Source organism: Tachysurus vachellii, chromosome 8 (assembly GCF_030014155.1).
Source record: "Tachysurus vachellii isolate PV-2020 chromosome 8, HZAU_Pvac_v1, whole genome shotgun sequence".
Classification (NCBI taxonomy): Eukaryota; Metazoa; Chordata; class Actinopteri; order Siluriformes; family Bagridae; genus Tachysurus; species Tachysurus vachellii.
In genome coordinates, this window is record NC_083467.1 from 13,780,473 (window position 1) to 13,799,550 (window position 19,078).

The 19,078-nt window shown below is 38.0% G+C and overlaps 2 protein-coding genes across 4 annotated transcripts; both read left to right on the plus strand.

Annotated features, from left to right (window-relative positions):
- Window positions 1–1,387: 1,387 nt before the first annotated feature.
- On the plus strand, window positions 1,388–5,023 carry mpc2b (mitochondrial pyruvate carrier 2b). The gene is made up of 5 exons (XM_060876377.1): window positions 1,388–1,723; window positions 3,471–3,511; window positions 3,683–3,767; window positions 3,872–3,983; window positions 4,387–5,023. The coding sequence occupies exons 1-5, from the start codon at window positions 1,624–1,626 to the stop codon at window positions 4,427–4,429; spliced, it is 381 nt and encodes a 126-aa protein (XP_060732360.1). The 5' UTR covers window positions 1,388–1,623; the 3' UTR covers window positions 4,430–5,023.
- Window positions 5,024–10,609: 5,586 nt separating this feature from the next.
- nxpe3 (neurexophilin and PC-esterase domain family, member 3) lies at window positions 10,610–17,766 on the plus strand. Of its 3 annotated transcripts, none has more exons than XM_060876380.1 (6): window positions 10,610–10,758; window positions 12,640–12,809; window positions 13,405–14,171; window positions 14,942–15,012; window positions 15,384–15,581; window positions 17,017–17,766. In XM_060876380.1, the coding sequence occupies exons 2-6, from the start codon at window positions 12,717–12,719 to the stop codon at window positions 17,577–17,579; spliced, it is 1,692 nt and encodes a 563-aa protein (XP_060732363.1). In that variant the 5' UTR covers window positions 10,610–10,758; window positions 12,640–12,716; the 3' UTR covers window positions 17,580–17,766. The 3 variants fall into 3 exon arrangements, with proteins under 3 accessions (XP_060732363.1, XP_060732361.1, XP_060732362.1); XM_060876378.1 differs by having other exon boundaries at window positions 10,611–10,758; window positions 13,402–14,171; XM_060876379.1 differs by lacking the exon at window positions 10,610–10,758 and adding an exon at window positions 11,295–11,577 and having other exon boundaries at window positions 13,402–14,171.
- The last annotated feature ends 1,312 nt before the right edge of the window (window positions 17,767–19,078 follow it).

Sequence of the window (19,078 nt, forward strand, 5' to 3'; positions counted from 1 at the left end):
AGTCTGATTTGTGAACAGGACTTGTTGATTAGGCCAGTTGTGGATGGAAAGGAACTGTTATTGTGGCATGAAGGTTTAGTCTTTATAGACCTCAGCCTTCTGCCAGAGGGGAGTGCCTCGAAAGAGATTGTGTCCAGGATGCCCGCTTCAGAGTCCTGGAAGTGTACAGATCCTGAAGAGGTGGTAGATTGCAGCCGATCACATTCTCAGCAGAGCGGATGACACTCTGCATTCTGCTCTTGTCTTTGCCAGTGGCAAAAGAGTACAGTACCAAATGGTGATGGAGGAGGTGAGTATAGATTCAGCAGTGGAGGTGTAGAAGTTCACCATCATAGCATTTGGTAGGTTGAACTTCTTTAGCTGCTGCAGGAAGTACATCCACTGCTATGCTTTTTTAACTAGCGAGTTTATGTTCAACTCCCACTTGAGGTCCTGGGTGATGGTGGTTCAAAGGTTGTGAAAGGAGTCCACAGTTGTGAAAGATGAGTCACATAGAGTGACAGGGGTCGGAGGGGCTGAGTCCGTCCTAAAATCAACTACCATCTCCAATGTATTATGCATCTGTGAGAAGGCCTCAACTGCTGTTATGGTGGGGTTGGTCAGGCTGATGGGCTGGAGAAGGTGTTGAAAGCTGGTGTCTCTTTAGACCTACTTCTGTCCCCACTCTTGAATGCAGCTTCATTCTCGCCACCTTAGCTGTCTGAGCCTGGCTGTGAACCAGGGTTTGTCGTTGTTGTAACATACCCTGCTGCTTGATGGTACACAGCTATACTTGCAAGGCTTATATATGATGTTACTGTCTCTGTGTCCTCATCCAGACCATCATGTTGTTCGTAGTCCTGAATATATCCCAGTCAGTACAATCACAGAATGCCTGAAGATCCTCCACTGCCTCCCTAATCCACTGTTTGATGCTCTCACACCTTTGACTAGAATGTCCAATAAATTTACGGATGTTGCAATAAAAGTGGGGAATAAATCCCTAGGGACTGTTTCCCTTATATTCATAAGCTCTTCTCTGGTGAATTCATGAGTTCCCGGTGTCAACACAAAAGACTATGAGATATATGCACATATACATTTCGCATCTTCTATAATTTATTCAAAAATAACCTGGTTGGCACGTGCGTAAATGGACCAATCATGATAAAGTATGCCGGACATACTTAACCAATAGGATTCTTCCAATCAGTGGGTTCTGCCGTGACGTAAATTGTATGGCTTTGGGTTTTTTTTTAACCCGTATTAAGACAAATCCCGGCTCCTGAATTTTTATTGGCTAACTGTCGAGAAACATTTAGTGTCTTGTGCTCTGATTGGCTAACTACCATGTCATTTTGGACAACTCTCCAATGTCAAGGTAGTGAATTGTTTTTTGTCGCAAAACGGGTAGAAAAACGGTGAAGCAATCTTGCTAGCCTTACAGGCCTGAATTCTCCGGAACACCGGCAGAAGGTCGAAAGTAGGGCGCTATGTTAGATGTTTGTTAGGGCTGATTTATAACTGATTTGATTATCTAGATATACAATCACCTCGAAGAGACAGCTCGGAGGAAGTAGCACGAGCTTTGTGTCGTTCTTATACACTTTATTTGTTGTTATTCGCGGTTAAGCAGCAAGGATCATGGCTTTCGTAGGACTGAGAGCCTCCTACCACAGTTTACTGGGCAGAATCGAGCAATTACTGCCTGCTAAACTGAGACCGGTGTACAACCACCCTGCAGGTAACCACAAGATATGCTTGTTTACAGAGGGGTTTCATGTCTTTTTCGCCCTATCGTGTTTGTTTACAAGTTTAATCGATTGGTGTAACTGTTAACAACTTACAGCTATCGACTTCCGGTAGTGTAGCTAACTGAATCTTATAGTTAAGTTAGAAAATGCAGGTTTTCCCTCAATGTTCGATTCACCTCGAGGTGTCTGAGAAGAACCGTGGAGTCTCTGGTGACTGGGTTGCTGTGTAAACAGCTAATGAAAAAGTGCTAGCTTGTGTTAGATTACATGGCGATGACCTTGGCGCTTTATGGAGTTTAATTTGTGCCATTCAGTCGTTCATCGGCTTTGGGTAAATTTAGAATGAAGTTTTCAGTGTATTTGTTACCAGAGGTGCAGCATTTAATACCAGAGGTAACAGAAACTGACTCCAATCTGACTCAAATCTGACTCTACTAACGAGTCTGAGGGGGAAAACAGGTCTGTCCAATTCAGGGTAATGGTGTCAAGCAGGGAGAATTATCTGCTACAGTCAAATAACAGCCTCTTTATAGAATAACAGGTCTTTATATTTAAGAGTGCAGTTCATGTAATAGATGTAAATATTAAGTGTCTTAAACAATGTTGAGGTTTGGTCAGTCAGCATTATTGCATAAACACTGCAAATTCTATTCTAGAGAATAGAATTTGCAGTGTTTATGCAATAATGCTGACTGACCAAACCTCAACATTGTTTAAGATGTTCCTTCCTAAACTAAGTGACATTAACAAAAAAACAAAAAAAACAGTTCAGCATGAAACTACTCAAAGCTTCTCAGTGTTTACTGGAAGTTTAGGATTGTCCTTTGAACGAATGTGATAAGGCTGTTCTAGCCCTGAGGGTCAGATAAAAACACACTGACTGTGTGTACTAGTTTGAACAGAGACACAAAAAAAAGATACGCAAGCCAGAGCAAGATTTAGTAAGAAAGAAAGGTGAAATTTAATACTACTCTTTTTGTCCAAGTAATTGCTATTAAGATTGGTATTTCTTAGTCCTGGTATTCAGGCCCCTTTGCATTGCATGCTTTGTTGGCTTGTTGTAACACACCTATATTAAATAAAGGGAACATAACGAAACATTTACAAGCTGTCATGAGTGTACGCTGAGCTGGTGTGGTGTATTCATGTTCTGTACTACACTATCTTCCAGAGGCAGAATGAGCAAAAAATAAAACCATATAAAATTAACCTGATTAATTTAAATTGTGCATGTAATAGAAACTGCATCTAATCTGAGCAAAAAAGTCAGTTCTAGAAAACTGAGTCTCACTAGAACTTTATCATATAATAAAATCAAATAAGTTATCATTCCTTGTGGGAAAAAAATGTTTGCTCCCAGTCACTAGAAATAATTTTGTTTTGTGTCTGTTGGGTATAAACAAACAAATAAATAAATATCAGGTTACATGCATGTAAACTCCTTATGGCATCAATTAGCTTGAGAAAAACCAAAGGGGTTTAATGAACAGATATTTTTTTCTTTTTAATTTAATGAAAGGTGCCAATAATTCTGAAAAGCACTGTATATCTTGTATTAGCACATTATATTCAATATTGGTCCTTAATTGTTGTTCTCTATAGAGCATTGTCGCATGTTTGTAGCACCATCTTGTTCCATTGGCCTCAGTCTGGTGGCAGTAAAGATTATTTTTGTTGTGGAATTGCGTTGTACACAGAGTGCTGTAATCATGACTTTATTAATATCTCCCCGTTTAGGTCCCAAGACGGTTTTCTTCTGGGCGCCAATGTTTAAATGGGTATATATCGTATTACTTTATACGATTAATGCATTTCTTTATGTGGATATATTTTCTGTATGTTCTATTAGTGATTCTCAAATCATAAAAAGACATGGAAAGAAATGAGGATTTACATCATAATGTTAAATGTAAGTGTGATCTGAAAAATTGTCCTCTATTTCCTCTCAGGGTCTGGTGATGGCTGGTTTAGCAGACATGGCCAGACCAGCTGAAAAACTCAGCACATCGCAGTCTGCAGTGCTGACAGCTACAGGTGCAGGATTTGCTCACACAGCAGGAATTTGATTGACAGATTTTTCACATTGTTAAATCTGATATACTTAGATAAGTCTCCTAATAATTGACTTGTGTTTTTAGGTCTTATCTGGTCCAGGTATTCACTGGTTATTATACCAAAGAACTGGAATCTGTTTGCTGTCAACTTCTTTGTTGGAGCTGCAGGTGGATCTCAGCTCTTCAGGATATGGAAGTGAGTTCCTTTTTCTATAAATCTACTGCATTTATAAAATAAAAAAAAGTATAACCTCCTGTATAATGCATGGTTGTGTTCACCATTATTTGAAGTAAAAGAATGCATAAAGAATATCAAATGACCATTTCATGTGTATCTGGATGGTTGGATCATGTTATTCTGCTTATACCACAGCGATTTGCCTGTTTATAGTTAAGATTTAATGTTGTGGAATGTGGGAGACAAGTTACGATCACTTACAGAATCAAAGCAAATGTTACAAAATTGCAATTGTTTAGATATTACATTGTATTGACTATGCAACAGCATAGTAAATAATCACAGTAGATTTTTCCAGGTGCTAAATATATATACAGTAAACTGTAGAACTTATTCTGTCAATATGAACCTGCTTTTCCAGGTACAACCAAGAACAGAAAGCAAAGACATCTGCGGAGGCTTGATACTGCTCACATATCAGTGCCATTTGATGGACTGAAAGGGAATTCACTCTAAGATATTCCTCAGAAAATGTCAGGCACCTTTTTTTAGTATGTTACATTTTAATCACCTAGTCTTTTCCATTGTAAACCCTTACCCCTCTCATGAACACAAACGTCATTGACGCACAATAAATACAATGATACAAATAAGTAGTTTTCTGTACAGTAGTTCTTTAAGGGAAGGAGTCGCTTTCCTAAAACTTTAGGGTTAAAATAAATTTGATATAGACATCTCAATTAATGTGATGTAAGGAATAGCTTAAAATTAATTGGAAATCTTAGGCCTTATTTATTTAGCTGGTGTACACATCAGAATCAGAATCAGAGTCAGAATCGGGTTTATTGGCCAAGTGTGTTGACACACACAAGGAATTTGGTTCCAGCTGTTGGTGACTCTCAAAGGTAGACATAAATAACACTGTACTCACTTAAACATATGTTTTAATTTTTTAACATCATATATAATTACGGTTATGTTTGTACGCATGCATCAATCAGTAAAACTGTCAAATTGAGTTAAATATAAAAACCCATTAAAATGAACATATTCCTAAATCAGTGTCTTCCTCTATTGTTCCTTTAAAGCATTTTGGGGGCCAGTATTACTAGTGAAGCAGTATTTAATTGTACCACAAAAAAGGTGTGTTTTTCATTTTTAAACACTTTATTTAAAAAAAAAAGCTGAATATGATTTTTCATTTGAATGTTATTTAATTTAACTTCTGTGTTATAACCAAACACACATGTGACGTCCATCACACCATAGCGAAGGCGTATAGTAAGATTCAAAATAATTTCAATTAAAAATAAGTTTTCTGAAAAGACATTTGTTTTATTGTCAAGTTAAGAAGCTTTTATTGTGATTTTAATTCAATTCAAATTTATTTGTATAGCACTTTTTCTGAGTATGGGTCACCACACTTAGCCTTATGTCACATCACTTTTTACAATTGACATCGTCTCAAAACAGCTTTACAGAACATAAACATAGAACAAAAGATTATTATAAAGAATAATATAAAGATTAATATAATACAAAATTCAAGATCAATATTAGATATATTTAAATGTGTTTGTATTTATCCCCAATAAGCAAGTCTAAGGTGACTAGATTTTAGCCATCTAGCTGAAGGAGCACATAGTGAAATAATATAACATTCCTCTAGGATACTGGTGCAGGTTAAAGATGTTAAAGATTATGATGGGTAGAAACGTTTACACAGTCTGGTTGTATGCACAGTCACGATGTTTAAAAGCAATAGTGTTTGAAGATAAATTAATTGGAAATATTTCTGTTATGAAAATAAGACCCAAATGCTGTCATCAGTTATGGTACAGCCAAAGAGTTTTTAACTCAAAATATGACCTGTTTGAATTTGCCTGTTTTGTTTCAAAACCCCAGATAATCACTTAAGGTTTAGTTACTATAGGCAGCTTATGCTGTGAAGTCAACTGCCTGTCTTAAACCTAAGAAATGGGCACAATCATCACTCGACAGTTGTCAGAAAGGTCAGTAGATATAATCACTAGCAACTATTGAGTTTTACATTTACTAGAGGCAGTAAGATATTGTTCTTCCATGCATGTATAGAGCAAATGTATAACAACGAAAGTCTTAATCAAGATGTTGATTATATTATACTATGAAACACAAACATAATCCCATCAGTTGTCTAAATACTGCCACGTTGTTAAAAACTCAAATTATCTGATACACAAGTTCTATTACAACTATAAAGATGGACAGAGTTTTAATGGTAACCCAAAATTGGAAATTTAACTGAACTACTTAGCAATTATTTCAGCACCAGAGTAAAACCGTGTTAAACATGACACGGAGTCTCTTGTTCATCAAATGCTACGTAAGTTTTTATAGAACCAGTCTACAGTTACAAAATCTTAATTTCTCAGTGACACGTCTTGGGGCTTAGGCACAAAATTAGTGATGGCAAGATTAAGCTGCATAGAAGCTTTCCAGCCAAATGTGAGGAAATAAATAAACATTGACTTATTGAAGCTTCAAGTGTCCTCTACAGGCCTCTAGTGGTCAAAAACGACCTGTTCCTTTTGAAACTTTTTAAACTGTAACTCAAGCCCATTCTCAAAGCAAACCCCAACCAAGGCTTTAATTACATCAATACAGGAAAACAATGCAGGAGCTCTGGTATCCAGTATAATATCACTACACTAATCAATTAATGCAGTGTTAATGTGTTGTACAGTTTGAAAAGCAGTTTATAAACAAGCCAGTTCTGTTCTGGTTCTGTCTTCAAAGAGCTAATATACAACATAAGGCCATAACTACATTCACAACTAAACATCAAACCTGTCTGAGGTTCTTCTCCAAGCTGTTGCAACTTACAGGGTATTTCTATTAACACTGGCCACTACTGCTGAATGCAGCTACATAACCTTTCAACTTTCTGAAGTTCTCCCACATCATCCTGTTACTATGCTCCTTTCAATGGTTTCCTGTAGCTGCCTGCATCAGATTGAAAAAACTGATGCTTGTTACAAAGCCAAAATAAAAACACCCACCTACCTTAAATCACACCCTGCACTGCATGATGATCCCGCCGATCTCCTACCACTGCTCAACTGGTCCCGCTGTCTCTCAGTACAAGGAAAGCATCCATCAAGGCTCCGTCCTGGCACCGAGGTGTTGGAATGAACTTCCCTGAGATACCCAATAAGCTGAATAACTGACAGTCTTCAAACAATATCTAAAGACCTACCTCTCCTGACTAGCACTTAAAAATATATAAAACACTTAAATGTTTTGTGTGTTTTTCATATTATGTTACCTCTCCAAAAGAGATATTTATTCTTGTTATATTAGTCTGTGTCGTAGTGAGCAAGTATCAGGGTGTATTTATCGATAGTTTGTCAAAGCACTCGAATTAGGGCTTTGTAATCTTCTAAATGCTATACAGTACATGTCAAAGTCGTAGGGATGTGGTGGCCTAGAGGTTAATGTGCTGGACTATCATTCAAAATGTTGTGAGTTTGATGCCCATGTCCACCAGGCTGCCACTGCTTGGCCCCTGAGCAAGGCTCTTAACGCTCAGTTGCTCAGTTGTATAAAAAATGAGAGAAAATGTAAGTTGCTCTGGATAAGAGCATCTGGAATGCTGGAAACATAAATGTCCAGGTATCCATGCACTAGAGATGTGCATAAGCTTCTGATAGCGTGTAATGTTGCCTTCAAGTCTGGAGACGGAGCTGCTTTTTAATCTTCGTCATAATCTTCGAAATTTCGTTATCACACTGAAATGGGTTTCGTGAAGATACCATTACATTATGTGCATTTGCAAAGTGAATTATTTACTTGGTTCATGAGCAATGATCTTGCAGGAGGTAAAGTAATGCCTGTATAAGTGGTCATTGATAAGCTAAATTTGCTTTGTCAATCAGATTTGTCAATACCTACCTTAATGCTTTCCCTGCATTTGCTGTTACACTCAATTGCAGAAAATGGCACAACCATTTGGTTGTGGATTGCCTACGACTAAAACAGGTAACCAGTTTTTGTTTGCTATGTGTGGTGTTGTTTTCCTGAAGCAATTACACTTATATTAAATTACAGCACCCATTATTATTAAAGCACTGGTAATTTTCTTCTCCATGTTTAGCCTACCAAAGCATGTACTGTATTTAATCACAATATTAGACAATCTTTAAAAGTTCTCAAAAAACAGATACTGATGTTTGAGTCAAGGCATATGACTAACATTAAATTAAGTTAGTAAATTCTAGGATTGTCTGCATAGTGCTTGTTCTCTTGCTAAAGAGTCACTGGCTGCCCCGCAGGAAAGCATGAAAGCCTTTTTAACCAAAAGGTGATTGTGTGAACTGGTGATGAGATGCTTATGCTTTTACCTGTCCCAGGGTCAGCTTTATCTGTCCGGTTCTTTGGACCCTATATTGTAATAAAGAGTCGGATTTCGCCCCCTAGTGACAGTCGCACGGAATATGCAATATAATCGTGTAGACGTCAGCATGGGAGAGAAGTTAATTCTCGCGGTCTCGGAAAACCCATTACTAGATGATCGTGACAAAAATGTTCTCCATTAAGGCGCAACTCTTGCACTAAACGGTGATACTCACCGAGACTTTTTCTCCGAGTCAGGTGGTGTTTTATACACACTGATTTGCAATGTTTTCTTTGCGTCTCCAGTAAAAGAGAGTAAAAGCAAGAGCCTGTATTCTCCCTCCATTGATCATGGTGAATGAAGGAATTAATTAATGAAGGAGTAAACACAAACAATCAAATACAACAATAAATCCAGAAAGACCGTGAATAATTTTTGAGGAAACATGGACACAACATTAAAAATAATACAATATAAATATTAATAATTTATTACTTTTTTATCAATAACAATGTATTTAAAACAAAAAGATCTGAGGCTCACACCCCGGATAGGAAAAGCCAGACTTGTGTTTGCCATATAAACATGTTAATGGCTTACCATGCTAGAGAAGCCACTGGTAAATACTTCAGAGCAGATTGCTGGGCCCGCTATCTCTTCTGGTCTAATTTAACCAAATACAAAGTATTTATTCAATTTCCATTTATTCATTTGTGTGTGTGTGTGTGTGTGTGTGTGTGTGTGAGAGAGAGAGAGAGAGAGAGAGATTATGACTGGTGTTGTTTATCAAGGCTGCCAACTCACGCATTCAGCGTGAGACTCACGCAATTGACCCAATTCTCACGCTCTCACACCACACCGCCATATTCTCACGCAGACTCGTGCATCAGTGAGGAAAAAAAATCGCGCCGCATGATCTCGCAAAGCAACGCGCAGAGAGACCAGACAGACAGTGTAGTGAGGTTTTTGTGACAATTGTGAGGGGAATACAAAATTTATTCCCATAAACTGTGTTGTCAGCCGTTCTCCCTCCCATCTGCACCGTGTGAATTGTGAACGCAGGCAGGTCAGTGAGTTACAGGGCGCTCCGTGTCTCCGTTCAGTTTAAACTAGTAACTAATAGGCCTGTGTTGTTATATAGTTTATATAGAATTAAGTTAGCATTAGCAGAGTTGTTTGTTTTGCAGCACTGAGCAGTTATTTTACATAACTTTATCATAAAAAACAGTACAAAAGCATTTCCAGATGACAAATACCTGGACATGATATTTGACTGGTGGTGGTGTCAGTATGGATAAATTAGAATTTTCTGTTCTAGGATGTTATCTAAAGTGTCAGGGACAGGCAAGAAAAGAATGCTTGTATCAATGTGGGCAGCTTATCAGCCCTCCAAGAAGTCTTGTGACAATGAGAAACAGCAGGAAAAGTCACAGGAGGAACATGAAAGTCTATCTGAGAGTTTAGAGCAGGAGACATTTGAGCCCTCAGATAAAGAAGAGAGACCAGGCCAAAAGATTAAAGCCCAGAGCGGAGCTGCATCCTATCGATGCTCCTTTAAAATGAATGGTCAGAAAAATGGCCATTCATAACAAAGGAGACACTAAGTACACATTATTGGTGCTCTGTATGTAGGATAGAAAATGCTTGCTGTCAACCTTAAAACACGAGGTTAGAAACCTTATTTTGTCTTCTTTAAAAACCCATGTTCAGTGACTTTCTGAATTTATTAAAAGTGTAACATAACCATGTTGTCCATATTTTACAGGTGACAGGGGTGGGCAGGTTTGAGAGACTCTCCACCATTGCTAAATTGGTGTTAGTCCTGCCACACTCCAATGCTGATGCAGAGCGGGTATTTTCGCTGGTGGGATTAAACAAAACAAAAACTAGAAACAGCCTGGCCCTGGAGGGAACACTGTCATCTCTAATGACAATCAAGATGGCAGACTTGGAGCCATGCTTCAAGTGGGAGCCATCCAAATCAATGATTAAGGCTGCAAAATCAGCCACCAGCACTTACAATAGAGCACATGTTAATCTGTGAACATGTTAATCACATGTTAATCCAATTTCTGTAAAATGTTTGTGAAAATTAAATGTAATGTAAATCTCCCAAGAAATTCTGTACAGATACCAAATACCTTGACAATCAATATATACTTAATACACTTCTGCTAATGCAAGGATTTTGGGTTTTCCCCACACACAGCCACGCCCCTCCACAAGCCCCGCCCCATAACCAAAGCCCCGCCCCAAAAATATCATTCTAAGCTGCGTTAAATCTTACCCATATACAATAGTAATATTTTCTGATTGGCTATTATGTAGCCTCTTTTTTTGAATAGCTGATAAATGTCAGGCTCAAGTAAAGTCCAAGGGAGACGCGCTTGGTTCCTGCACGGTTCCATTGAGACAGCGGTGCGTACAGATACATTTTGGGCGCTGCGGCATATTAAATATATTATAAATAGTAAGTTTTTCTGCGTGAGAAATACAATGTGTGGCGAGAGAGCGTGACAAAAGTCCAAAATGTGTGACTGTGACTCTCAGTGCGTGACACTTGACAGCCCTGCCTCTGGTATTCTTGTTCAGAGTGTAGAACCAAAATCAGAGTCTGATGAGTGGTCTTTGGTAGTACATTTGGATTAAATAAGTATAAATAAGCATGAGAAAGGCGCAGATAACGTGTTGCCAGAAACGTGTCTGTTTTTTACTTTATGAACAAACCATATTCGGTCCCAAAGAGTTGATTATTAGTTGAAAAATCTGTCGATTCTTAACAGTGTTACGAATCTGTCGTTTGTATTTTTTCCTTCCGCTTTCACATTGGTTTCACATTAAACCTGCGAAAAGCAGACCGCTAGACGTCACGTGACATCCACTGGGCGGACATAGAGTTAGTCACTGTATTGGTCACATGGGGTTAGAAGTGACCACCCCCTCTTCACTGTATTAGGCTTTTGTTTTTGTTTTTTTATTTTTTTTATTATGCAGAAAGTAAGCATTTTTCATCGCATCACCTCCATTGCAGAATGGACCGACAGGAAGAAAACACACTTTCTGACTCCTTCCGCCGGCGAATCGGTTCATACGTGTTACTTAACCGATTCATTCATCGATTCTTTGGAGAGTTGCTCATCACTGTGCTTTATTGAAGGCAGTAGTTACAATAATGTAACAATAATGGCAATAGTCGCAACCAACAGCGACAACACCTGCCACCATCGGACCAGCTTGGTGAGGAATAATACATGGAGCTGTTTCTGTTTGGCTGTAAAGCCTTGTTTATGATCACTCAAGGCCGTGTAGATCCGTACTCAGAGCTGAGCATGTAGCTAGCTGTCTGCTAACGGTGCAGGTAAATATCAGGGCTCGTGATTCCTGTGCTGGTGTTTACGTCAGTTCAGTGTAACGGAAACGGTTCTGTTTTGACACCGAGCTGATCTTAAAGGATGTCCTTGTGTAACAGAACAGAGTCCTTCTTAGTGAAGAAGCGAGTAACGAAGATTATGCTCTATATGCAGTAATGGTCAGCCAGTGCAGACTGATACTGAGCCTGATATTGTACACTGTACCCCATGTTCTCTTGCTGAAATGAAGGATATAAAAATGTGTACATGGCAAATACTATAAAAATTTGATTTGACTGAGCAATCTTTACCGTTCTGTAAATTTTCTCATATTTCTTTTTTAAAATGTCATTGGATAACTGCATATTTTCCAGACAACAAATCTGTTTACTATGCAGTTATTCAATGACATTTTAAAACAGAAATATAATGAGAAAATGTACACAATGGTAGAGATGACATATCTGCGTTTAAAGATAATGGAACAAGAGTTTCTGCACCCTGAGGGGAAATTCAAAATAAAAACACCAAACATACTGTATATATATATATATATATATACATATATATATATATATATATATATATATATATATATATATATATATATGCTAAATCAACTTGAAACTACAAAAGAAGACAGAAACAGTTTGGTGAAGTCAGCGGATTGTAGTTCTTGCTAGTAATTAGTAAGAGATATGCAACAAGATAGTTGTAAAAGTGCTAATAACATAAAAAGTAATTGTTCCAATAATTTTGCTCACCAGCAAATTAATGGTCTGTCACCTAGTGATGACTTGCTTTGTTTGTTTGCTTCTGTCAACTTTGCTAATAGAGAAAATCCTAATATGGAAAGTTGTTCATACGTGAACACAAAATGAGACGTGAACTCTGATATAGATGTGGCACTCCTGTGTTGTTATATATTTATTGTATTTTTCCTTCTCAGGTTCCTAAGGTTCCTCTTGAGTTTTGCTGATGGCTAACTGGTTATGTTTCCTGTAATGATGAGAATGGTCTACAGCCATGGAGAGACAAATACCCAGATTTGTGACTGTATTTATTCTCTTGGCACTATCAGGGTTTATAATACTCGTCTGCAACATCACATCTCTAGAGGTGATTACAGCACATTTAGTGTCACACTTATCCACACAACAAGTTTGTAGAAGTAGATGCTATGTGCCACTGATGTACATTGAATGAATGATCTGTTTATTGTTTCAGATACATAAACACTTGATAAATGGCATAAAAACAAATAAATGGCACGGCTTTGTGAGATACCCTGTTTATGCACAGAAGAAAATAATATGCTTTTTAGCTCGATATATTAAATGAATGCATCTACTGCTGTCTAGGTCTGCATAATAATATATTTTAATACAGACGTGGTACATCCAAAATTGTGATGTTAAATTTTTACATTTTATATCAATTTGCTACAAATGCAATTCTGAACATTCTGCAGTTCCTGGTGAGTTCATGTACGTTTTATAATTTGTATGGCAGATCATATGCACATTCATGATCATGTACATACAGTAATTCATTATTGTCACAGGAACTGATTTGTTTGGAATTAAAAAAAAAAATTGTAAAGGACATAAATTTCTAGTTTATAAATAACTGGAGCTATCAAGCTTTGGTTTGTGAGTTCTGCTTTGATTGTGTGTGAAAATTCAAATTTTCTTCATTTCTCTGCTCTCAGAAGTTGAGTGGACAGGTTATATCCACCTTCTACCAAATACAGAATAGCATCCACTCAGCCTTTAAGTCCCCTGGAAGCTTGTGGCCACTAGAGTTAAACCACACATACTGTGCACACTTTGGCCAGGAGCCCTCAGCAGAAGAGGCGAATGAAGAGAGATATCTGCTCAGCTCCATTGCCTGGCCAGGCCCGTTGGTGCAAGGCTTGCCTGTGGAGCTTAGCAGTGACCCTTCAAAGAGCTACTTTGTGATTCAGGGGCCAGCAGAGCAACAAATAGGTGGTCAGCTTGTGGTTAATGTTCATGTGCAGAACTTTCTGGGGCTGCCTAAGAAGCATGGTGGAGATTTCATTATAGCTCGGCTACATTCACCTGAACTTGGCGCTGGCGTTGTGGGGCAGGTGCAAGACCATCATGATGGCAACTATACAGTGCTGTTCCCACTTCTTTGGGTTGGTGTAGCTTGGGTTGAAATAACCATGGTACATCCAACTGAGGCAGTGGTGGTGCTCAAGAGGTTGCAAGAGGAGCAGCCAAACCGGGTGTTTTTTAAAAGCCTGTTCCGCTCTGGCTTCCTATCAGAGACCACCGTGTGCAACCTGTGCCTGCCACTCAACCAGCAACCACTCTGCAACTACACTGACCCTGAAACTGGAGAGCCCTGGTATTGCTACAAACCCAAAATTCTTGGCTGTGACAAACGAATAAATCACTATAAAGGGGGCTATAAGAAGAACCTCATTACTGAATATGAAGCACAGTTCTTCCAGAGGTGAGTGAGATGGGAACTGGGGTCTGTTTGGGCAGATCTTTTTTTGTGCTTATATTTATTGCAACCACACTGGGACATTTCACAGTTCAACAGTTTGAATCACTGCATATCTGTGTTCCATTCATAAATTTACAATTCTAGTAATAGTTGGAAACGTTTACCACTGTAAAGTTAGAAGCATCATCAGTGGACACAACAAATTATACATTAACTTTTAACTTAAAATATGAGTTTGAGTTTCCTTCACATTTGAAGTATATGTTAAGTTTAGTTTGGGCATCTAAATTAGTAAAAAGAATAACTAGACTTGATGGTGAAGGTAATATTTCCTGTCAACACTGTTGCCTTTGAGTTTGACTCGTTTGTCTGAAAAGCAATTTATTATGTACTATATTGCTTTCTTCACAGACATACAGACATTTTTCTGTTAATTTTGGTACTCTAAAAACATTGACTAATAAAACAAGATTAAACAACACAAATATTTTAAAGCAATTAAACCAAAGTAATAAGACCATTGCACTTATCACTCATTGTACTCTATCCTTTTTTAAATTGTTTGCTTTAATGTATCTGGTTAAAAGCTGAAAAAAAATAAGGGGGAAATCTTTAGTTAGAATTTAATATCAGAAAAAAGTCCTGAGAGAATTTTATATTCTTTCCCTAAAATAATAAGAATAAAATGATCATATAAAGCAAAATAATTATCAGGTTGTTTCTAAACAGTTTTGTTTTAGAGACAGTCATGTATGTTTTACATTTTGTTTCAGTGATGTAAATATTAAAGTTCCTATACACGCATCAGGAATGGACAATGTGACTGTATTACCTGCAGGAAAAGGTAATTTTTGCTCTCTTTTGTATTACATTTGTTTGGTCATTACATTTGTTTGGTCATGCGATTTAAAATTCAACCGCATAATGTATAATATCTTACTAAAGGGTTTGTTCATTAAAAGTTGTGTTTTTTTTAATGAATACCAAGCAATAATGCAGGAATTACCCTTTGCAACCCAAGTATGCAAACCAATTACAAGTAAAATCTTTGGTCGTGATGCCTTGGCATTCTTCATCTTGCAAGGATTGTTAAACCAACTGTGATGGAACTGATTAATTCTGCACTACTGGCAGTTTGACCATTAAGTCCAAACACAGGGCATGTCTCTACAGTCTGGTTCTCTGACAAGTATTTTTTTATTTCCCCCCTCCAAGGTCTAGCCAAGTTAAAAAACAATTACAAAACTGCCGGATTCTACTTTCACAATATTTGGAGGCCTTTGCATGGTGCAGTCCTCCAGCAGTTCAATGATTCCTCAAACATAACACAGTGTCTTAGAGGGAAGATTATGTACATGCTCGGAGATTCCACTGTGCGACAGTGGTTTGAATACCTCACTGCTTCTGTTCCTGGTAAGTGCAGTTTCGTAAATTATTCATTATCTTTTTATGAGTTAAGGTGACTCCAAATATTATTACATTTTCAAAGGTGTAAATTATTTAGAAAACAATATTTCAGATCAAATGACATTTCTTTTAAAGAAAGAGAAAAAGCACACTTTAACAAAACATTTTTGCGAAAGAAAATGTTTGTCAGGATCCAGCCCGGACTTTTGGCCATTGTGCTTCTGTTTATGTTCTGTGTCACGTGTCTGCCCCGCCCTTGTTTACTCTTCCCCGCCTCTGCACACCTGTTCCTTATGTGTTAATTATGTTTTGTATTTAAGTTATTAATGTGACAGAAGCGATGTGACCGAAGGATTCCACCAGCGTCAGCCTGGACCGGCTTATTGTGGGAGTGTATATATATATTTTCTTCTTTTTCTGCCCTGTTTTTTACTGGACTTTTGTTATTTTACTTTTGGGTTTGTGTGACATTGCTCCACATTTGTTCTGGTGGGGGACGCCGCACCAGTTCCGGTTTCCTGCGGAGGACGTCGCGTCACTTCTTGCCGGCAGAGATGTCACCAGCCCAGTTTTGCTTTGTTTATTTTTCGGTGTCCTGCAACATCGCCCCGCACCTGTTCTGGAGGGGGACGTTGCTCCACTTCCTGGTTTCCCGTGGAGGACGCCACCTCACTTCCTCACTATATTTTGCCCTAGGGATATTTTAGTTTATGTTCTTATAATAACTTAAATACACAAGACAATTGACACATCAGGAACAGGTGTGCAGAGGCGGGGAGCAAGAGACAAGGGCGGGGTGACACAGAACATAAACAAAAGCACATGGCCAAGAGTCCGGGCTTTATCCTGGTCAAGGTCAAGGTCATGTCATGTCTGACTTTTCATAGTGAGGAAGATATCCAGCATTGTCTTTTTGCACAAAGAAGGACACTATTCACCTAATCAAAAAAAAAAAGATTAATGAAGGACATGTGATTAAAGGTAATTGGGAGTAGCCGGTGTCAATGCACAGATGTATATAAAACGGAAACTTTTCTTAGCTGAAACATGGAGAAATGCTCCAACATAAATCATAGAAATTGGATGATTTAATGCCCAGACATATAAGAAGTGTGAAACAACTTTGATGTTCTGTAAAACAAAGAATGGGAAACTAAAATACTCAGACACTGTAACTGTGATCTTTAATGATATGAAGCCGCTATTGAGTGACTAAATACTTTTCTTGTCTAATTATGAGAAGTATATTTATTATGTTATATTTCCATACATAATCTATTTTTGTGAAATGTTTTGCTTGAAAAGTATGCTTGTGGTATCTCTCTTTAAAATAAAAAACGTTTTATAAAGCAGTGAAATTCATACAGTCGAAAGTATGTTTTTATTTTGGGCCACTGTACCTTGATCATTGTTTTATTTGATTAATTTTGGTCTTCTACAGAACTGAAGGAGTTCAACTTTCACAGCCCTAAGAATGTGGGGCCATTTATGGCTGTGGACAGCAAAAACAACATTCTGGTGAGCTACCGCTGCCATGGGCCACCCATCCGCTTCACCTCAGTGCATTCCTCTGAACTGCACTATGTAGCAAATGAGATAGACAGGATAAAAGGTGGGCCAGACACAGTGATTCTCATGAGTGTGTGGTCTCACTTCAGCACTTTTCCTATTGAAGTATATATACGGCGCCTACGACACATCCGCAAGGCTGTGGTACGGCTGCTGAACCGTGAGCCAACAACTTTGGTGATGATCCGCACTGCCAACCTGCAGAAGCTTGATCCAGAGAGCAGCTTGTTCAACAGTGACTGGTTCTCCCTGCAGATTGATTCTGTTCTGCGTGCCATGTTCAGAGGACTCAATGTGCAGCTGCTGGATGCCTGGGAGATGACTCTGGCCCACCACCAACCCCATCTTCTACATCCACCTCCTGCTATTATCAAAAATATGATAGACATGATACTGTCCCACATCTGTCCAGTTGGAAAAAAGAGGAGGAGTTAACAAAAGACTAAAATAAGTGGCAAAGGTGAGGGTTTGACATTAAAGCATTTGCCACAATTCACATTTGACTCACGGAATACTTATTCCACATTAATGAATGAATGACATTCTGTCTTTGTTTACATTGGAAAGTAAATAACAAGCTAATCACTCATTTCATAATAAATTAAGTAATTGTTGAGGTTGAGTTTGGTCATGTATTTATGAATTATTACTTTTTTGGCAATGGAAAATGAATTTATATTTTATGGAGAGACTTCTGTCTCTATGATCTGTCTCTATGCTGTTCCTGAGTATCTGTTATGTGATAACATTTACATCAGTTGGAAGGTTATGCAGAGTATTATCTATTAACTACTTCGGAATAAGATTTAAAGTCTAAACACTTTTAACATAAAATATGGAATTATGCAGTGACTATGAAGTGTTATACAAGTCCAAATAGATGCTTCCAAATAGGCTGATCATGTCTTGTTTCTAAGATAAAATAAGAGAATCTACATAAAATCTACTGGATTTGGGGTTAACTTTTAAAGCCAAAAACACAGCATTTTCAAAAACAAAAAACAGCCAATGAATAGGTAATTTGATTCATGGTAGGTGTTGAATCCATTTGCAAGGAGTTTTAATGAAGAAACACAATATAAACAATCCAAAACTGCAGACAGAATCAACATGGGAAAACCAGGCATAAAATCCAAAAACCAGAAATGACAATCTGGGTAGCACACAAATCTGAGAAAAAATCCAGAGACATGTGACAACAAATAACAGAACAGTGTCCATACAGAGGCAAACAATAGAAACAAGAAAAACCTTGGTACACAGCAAACTCACAGTACTTTGTACATTGACCTTGGTACATTGTAGTGAGGAAAATGAGACAAGTCAGCTGCGTTACTTGGTCCGCAATGCATTGCACAGTGGACTGTGATGTGTTGCACAGTTATTCTGAGTAGCGTATTTTGAACCAGTTTTTCAGTTGCATGGCTTACCATAGTTCATTCCTAAGGCAACACTTTACCAGCAATTCCAGTCAAATTTAGTGACTTTGGAGGTGACTGGTCACTCTTAAGCAACCCCACGTCTTCCATAAACAGACATTGAGCTCATACAGTGCAAAATCCCCCAAAGCCTTTAGTGCTTTTTCAAAATAATTTAGCATGTTTACTCTGTTCATGCAGTTTTTGAGATCGCGACAGAAATGTGCTTGTTTACAGCTTTTTGATTGGTCATGTTGTTCCTTGTAGTGCTCAAAGTGTGTTTTTTTCCCTCTATAGTTATAAATGGGAAAGATTTTGAAAAGTCATACAGACAAAACATGCGTGCTACAGAAATGAAACTTGGCCAGTCTGTACAGTAATATTCATTTCCTGTATTCTGGAAAGGGACACTGGTTGGCATAACAGTTGCATTTTTTTGTAACATATCTCGAGAACCATGAGGCCTAATATGAAAAGTTGGTTATCCTAAGTTTATTTTCTTATCTTCACATAATT

Bases quoted from the DNA above. Each gene is read 5' to 3' on its own strand.
- nxpe3 (XM_060876378.1), top strand. From the start codon at position 12,717: ATGGAGAGACAAATACCCAGATTTGTGACTGTATTTATTCTCTTGGCA. The intron at 12,810-13,401 runs GTGATTACAGCA...CTCTGCTCTCAG, and splicing joins GCAACATCACATCTCTAGAG to AAGTTGAGTGGACAGGTTAT. The intron at 14,172-14,941 runs GTGAGTGAGATG...ATTTTGTTTCAG, and splicing joins GAAGCACAGTTCTTCCAGAG to TGATGTAAATATTAAAGTTC.
- mpc2b (XM_060876377.1), top strand. From the start codon at position 1,624: ATGGCTTTCGTAGGACTGAGAGCCTCCTACCACAGTTTACTGGGCAGA. The intron at 3,768-3,871 runs GTGCAGGATTTG...TTGTGTTTTTAG, and splicing joins TGCAGTGCTGACAGCTACAG to GTCTTATCTGGTCCAGGTAT. The intron at 3,984-4,386 runs GTGAGTTCCTTT...CTGCTTTTCCAG, and splicing joins CAGCTCTTCAGGATATGGAA to GTACAACCAAGAACAGAAAG.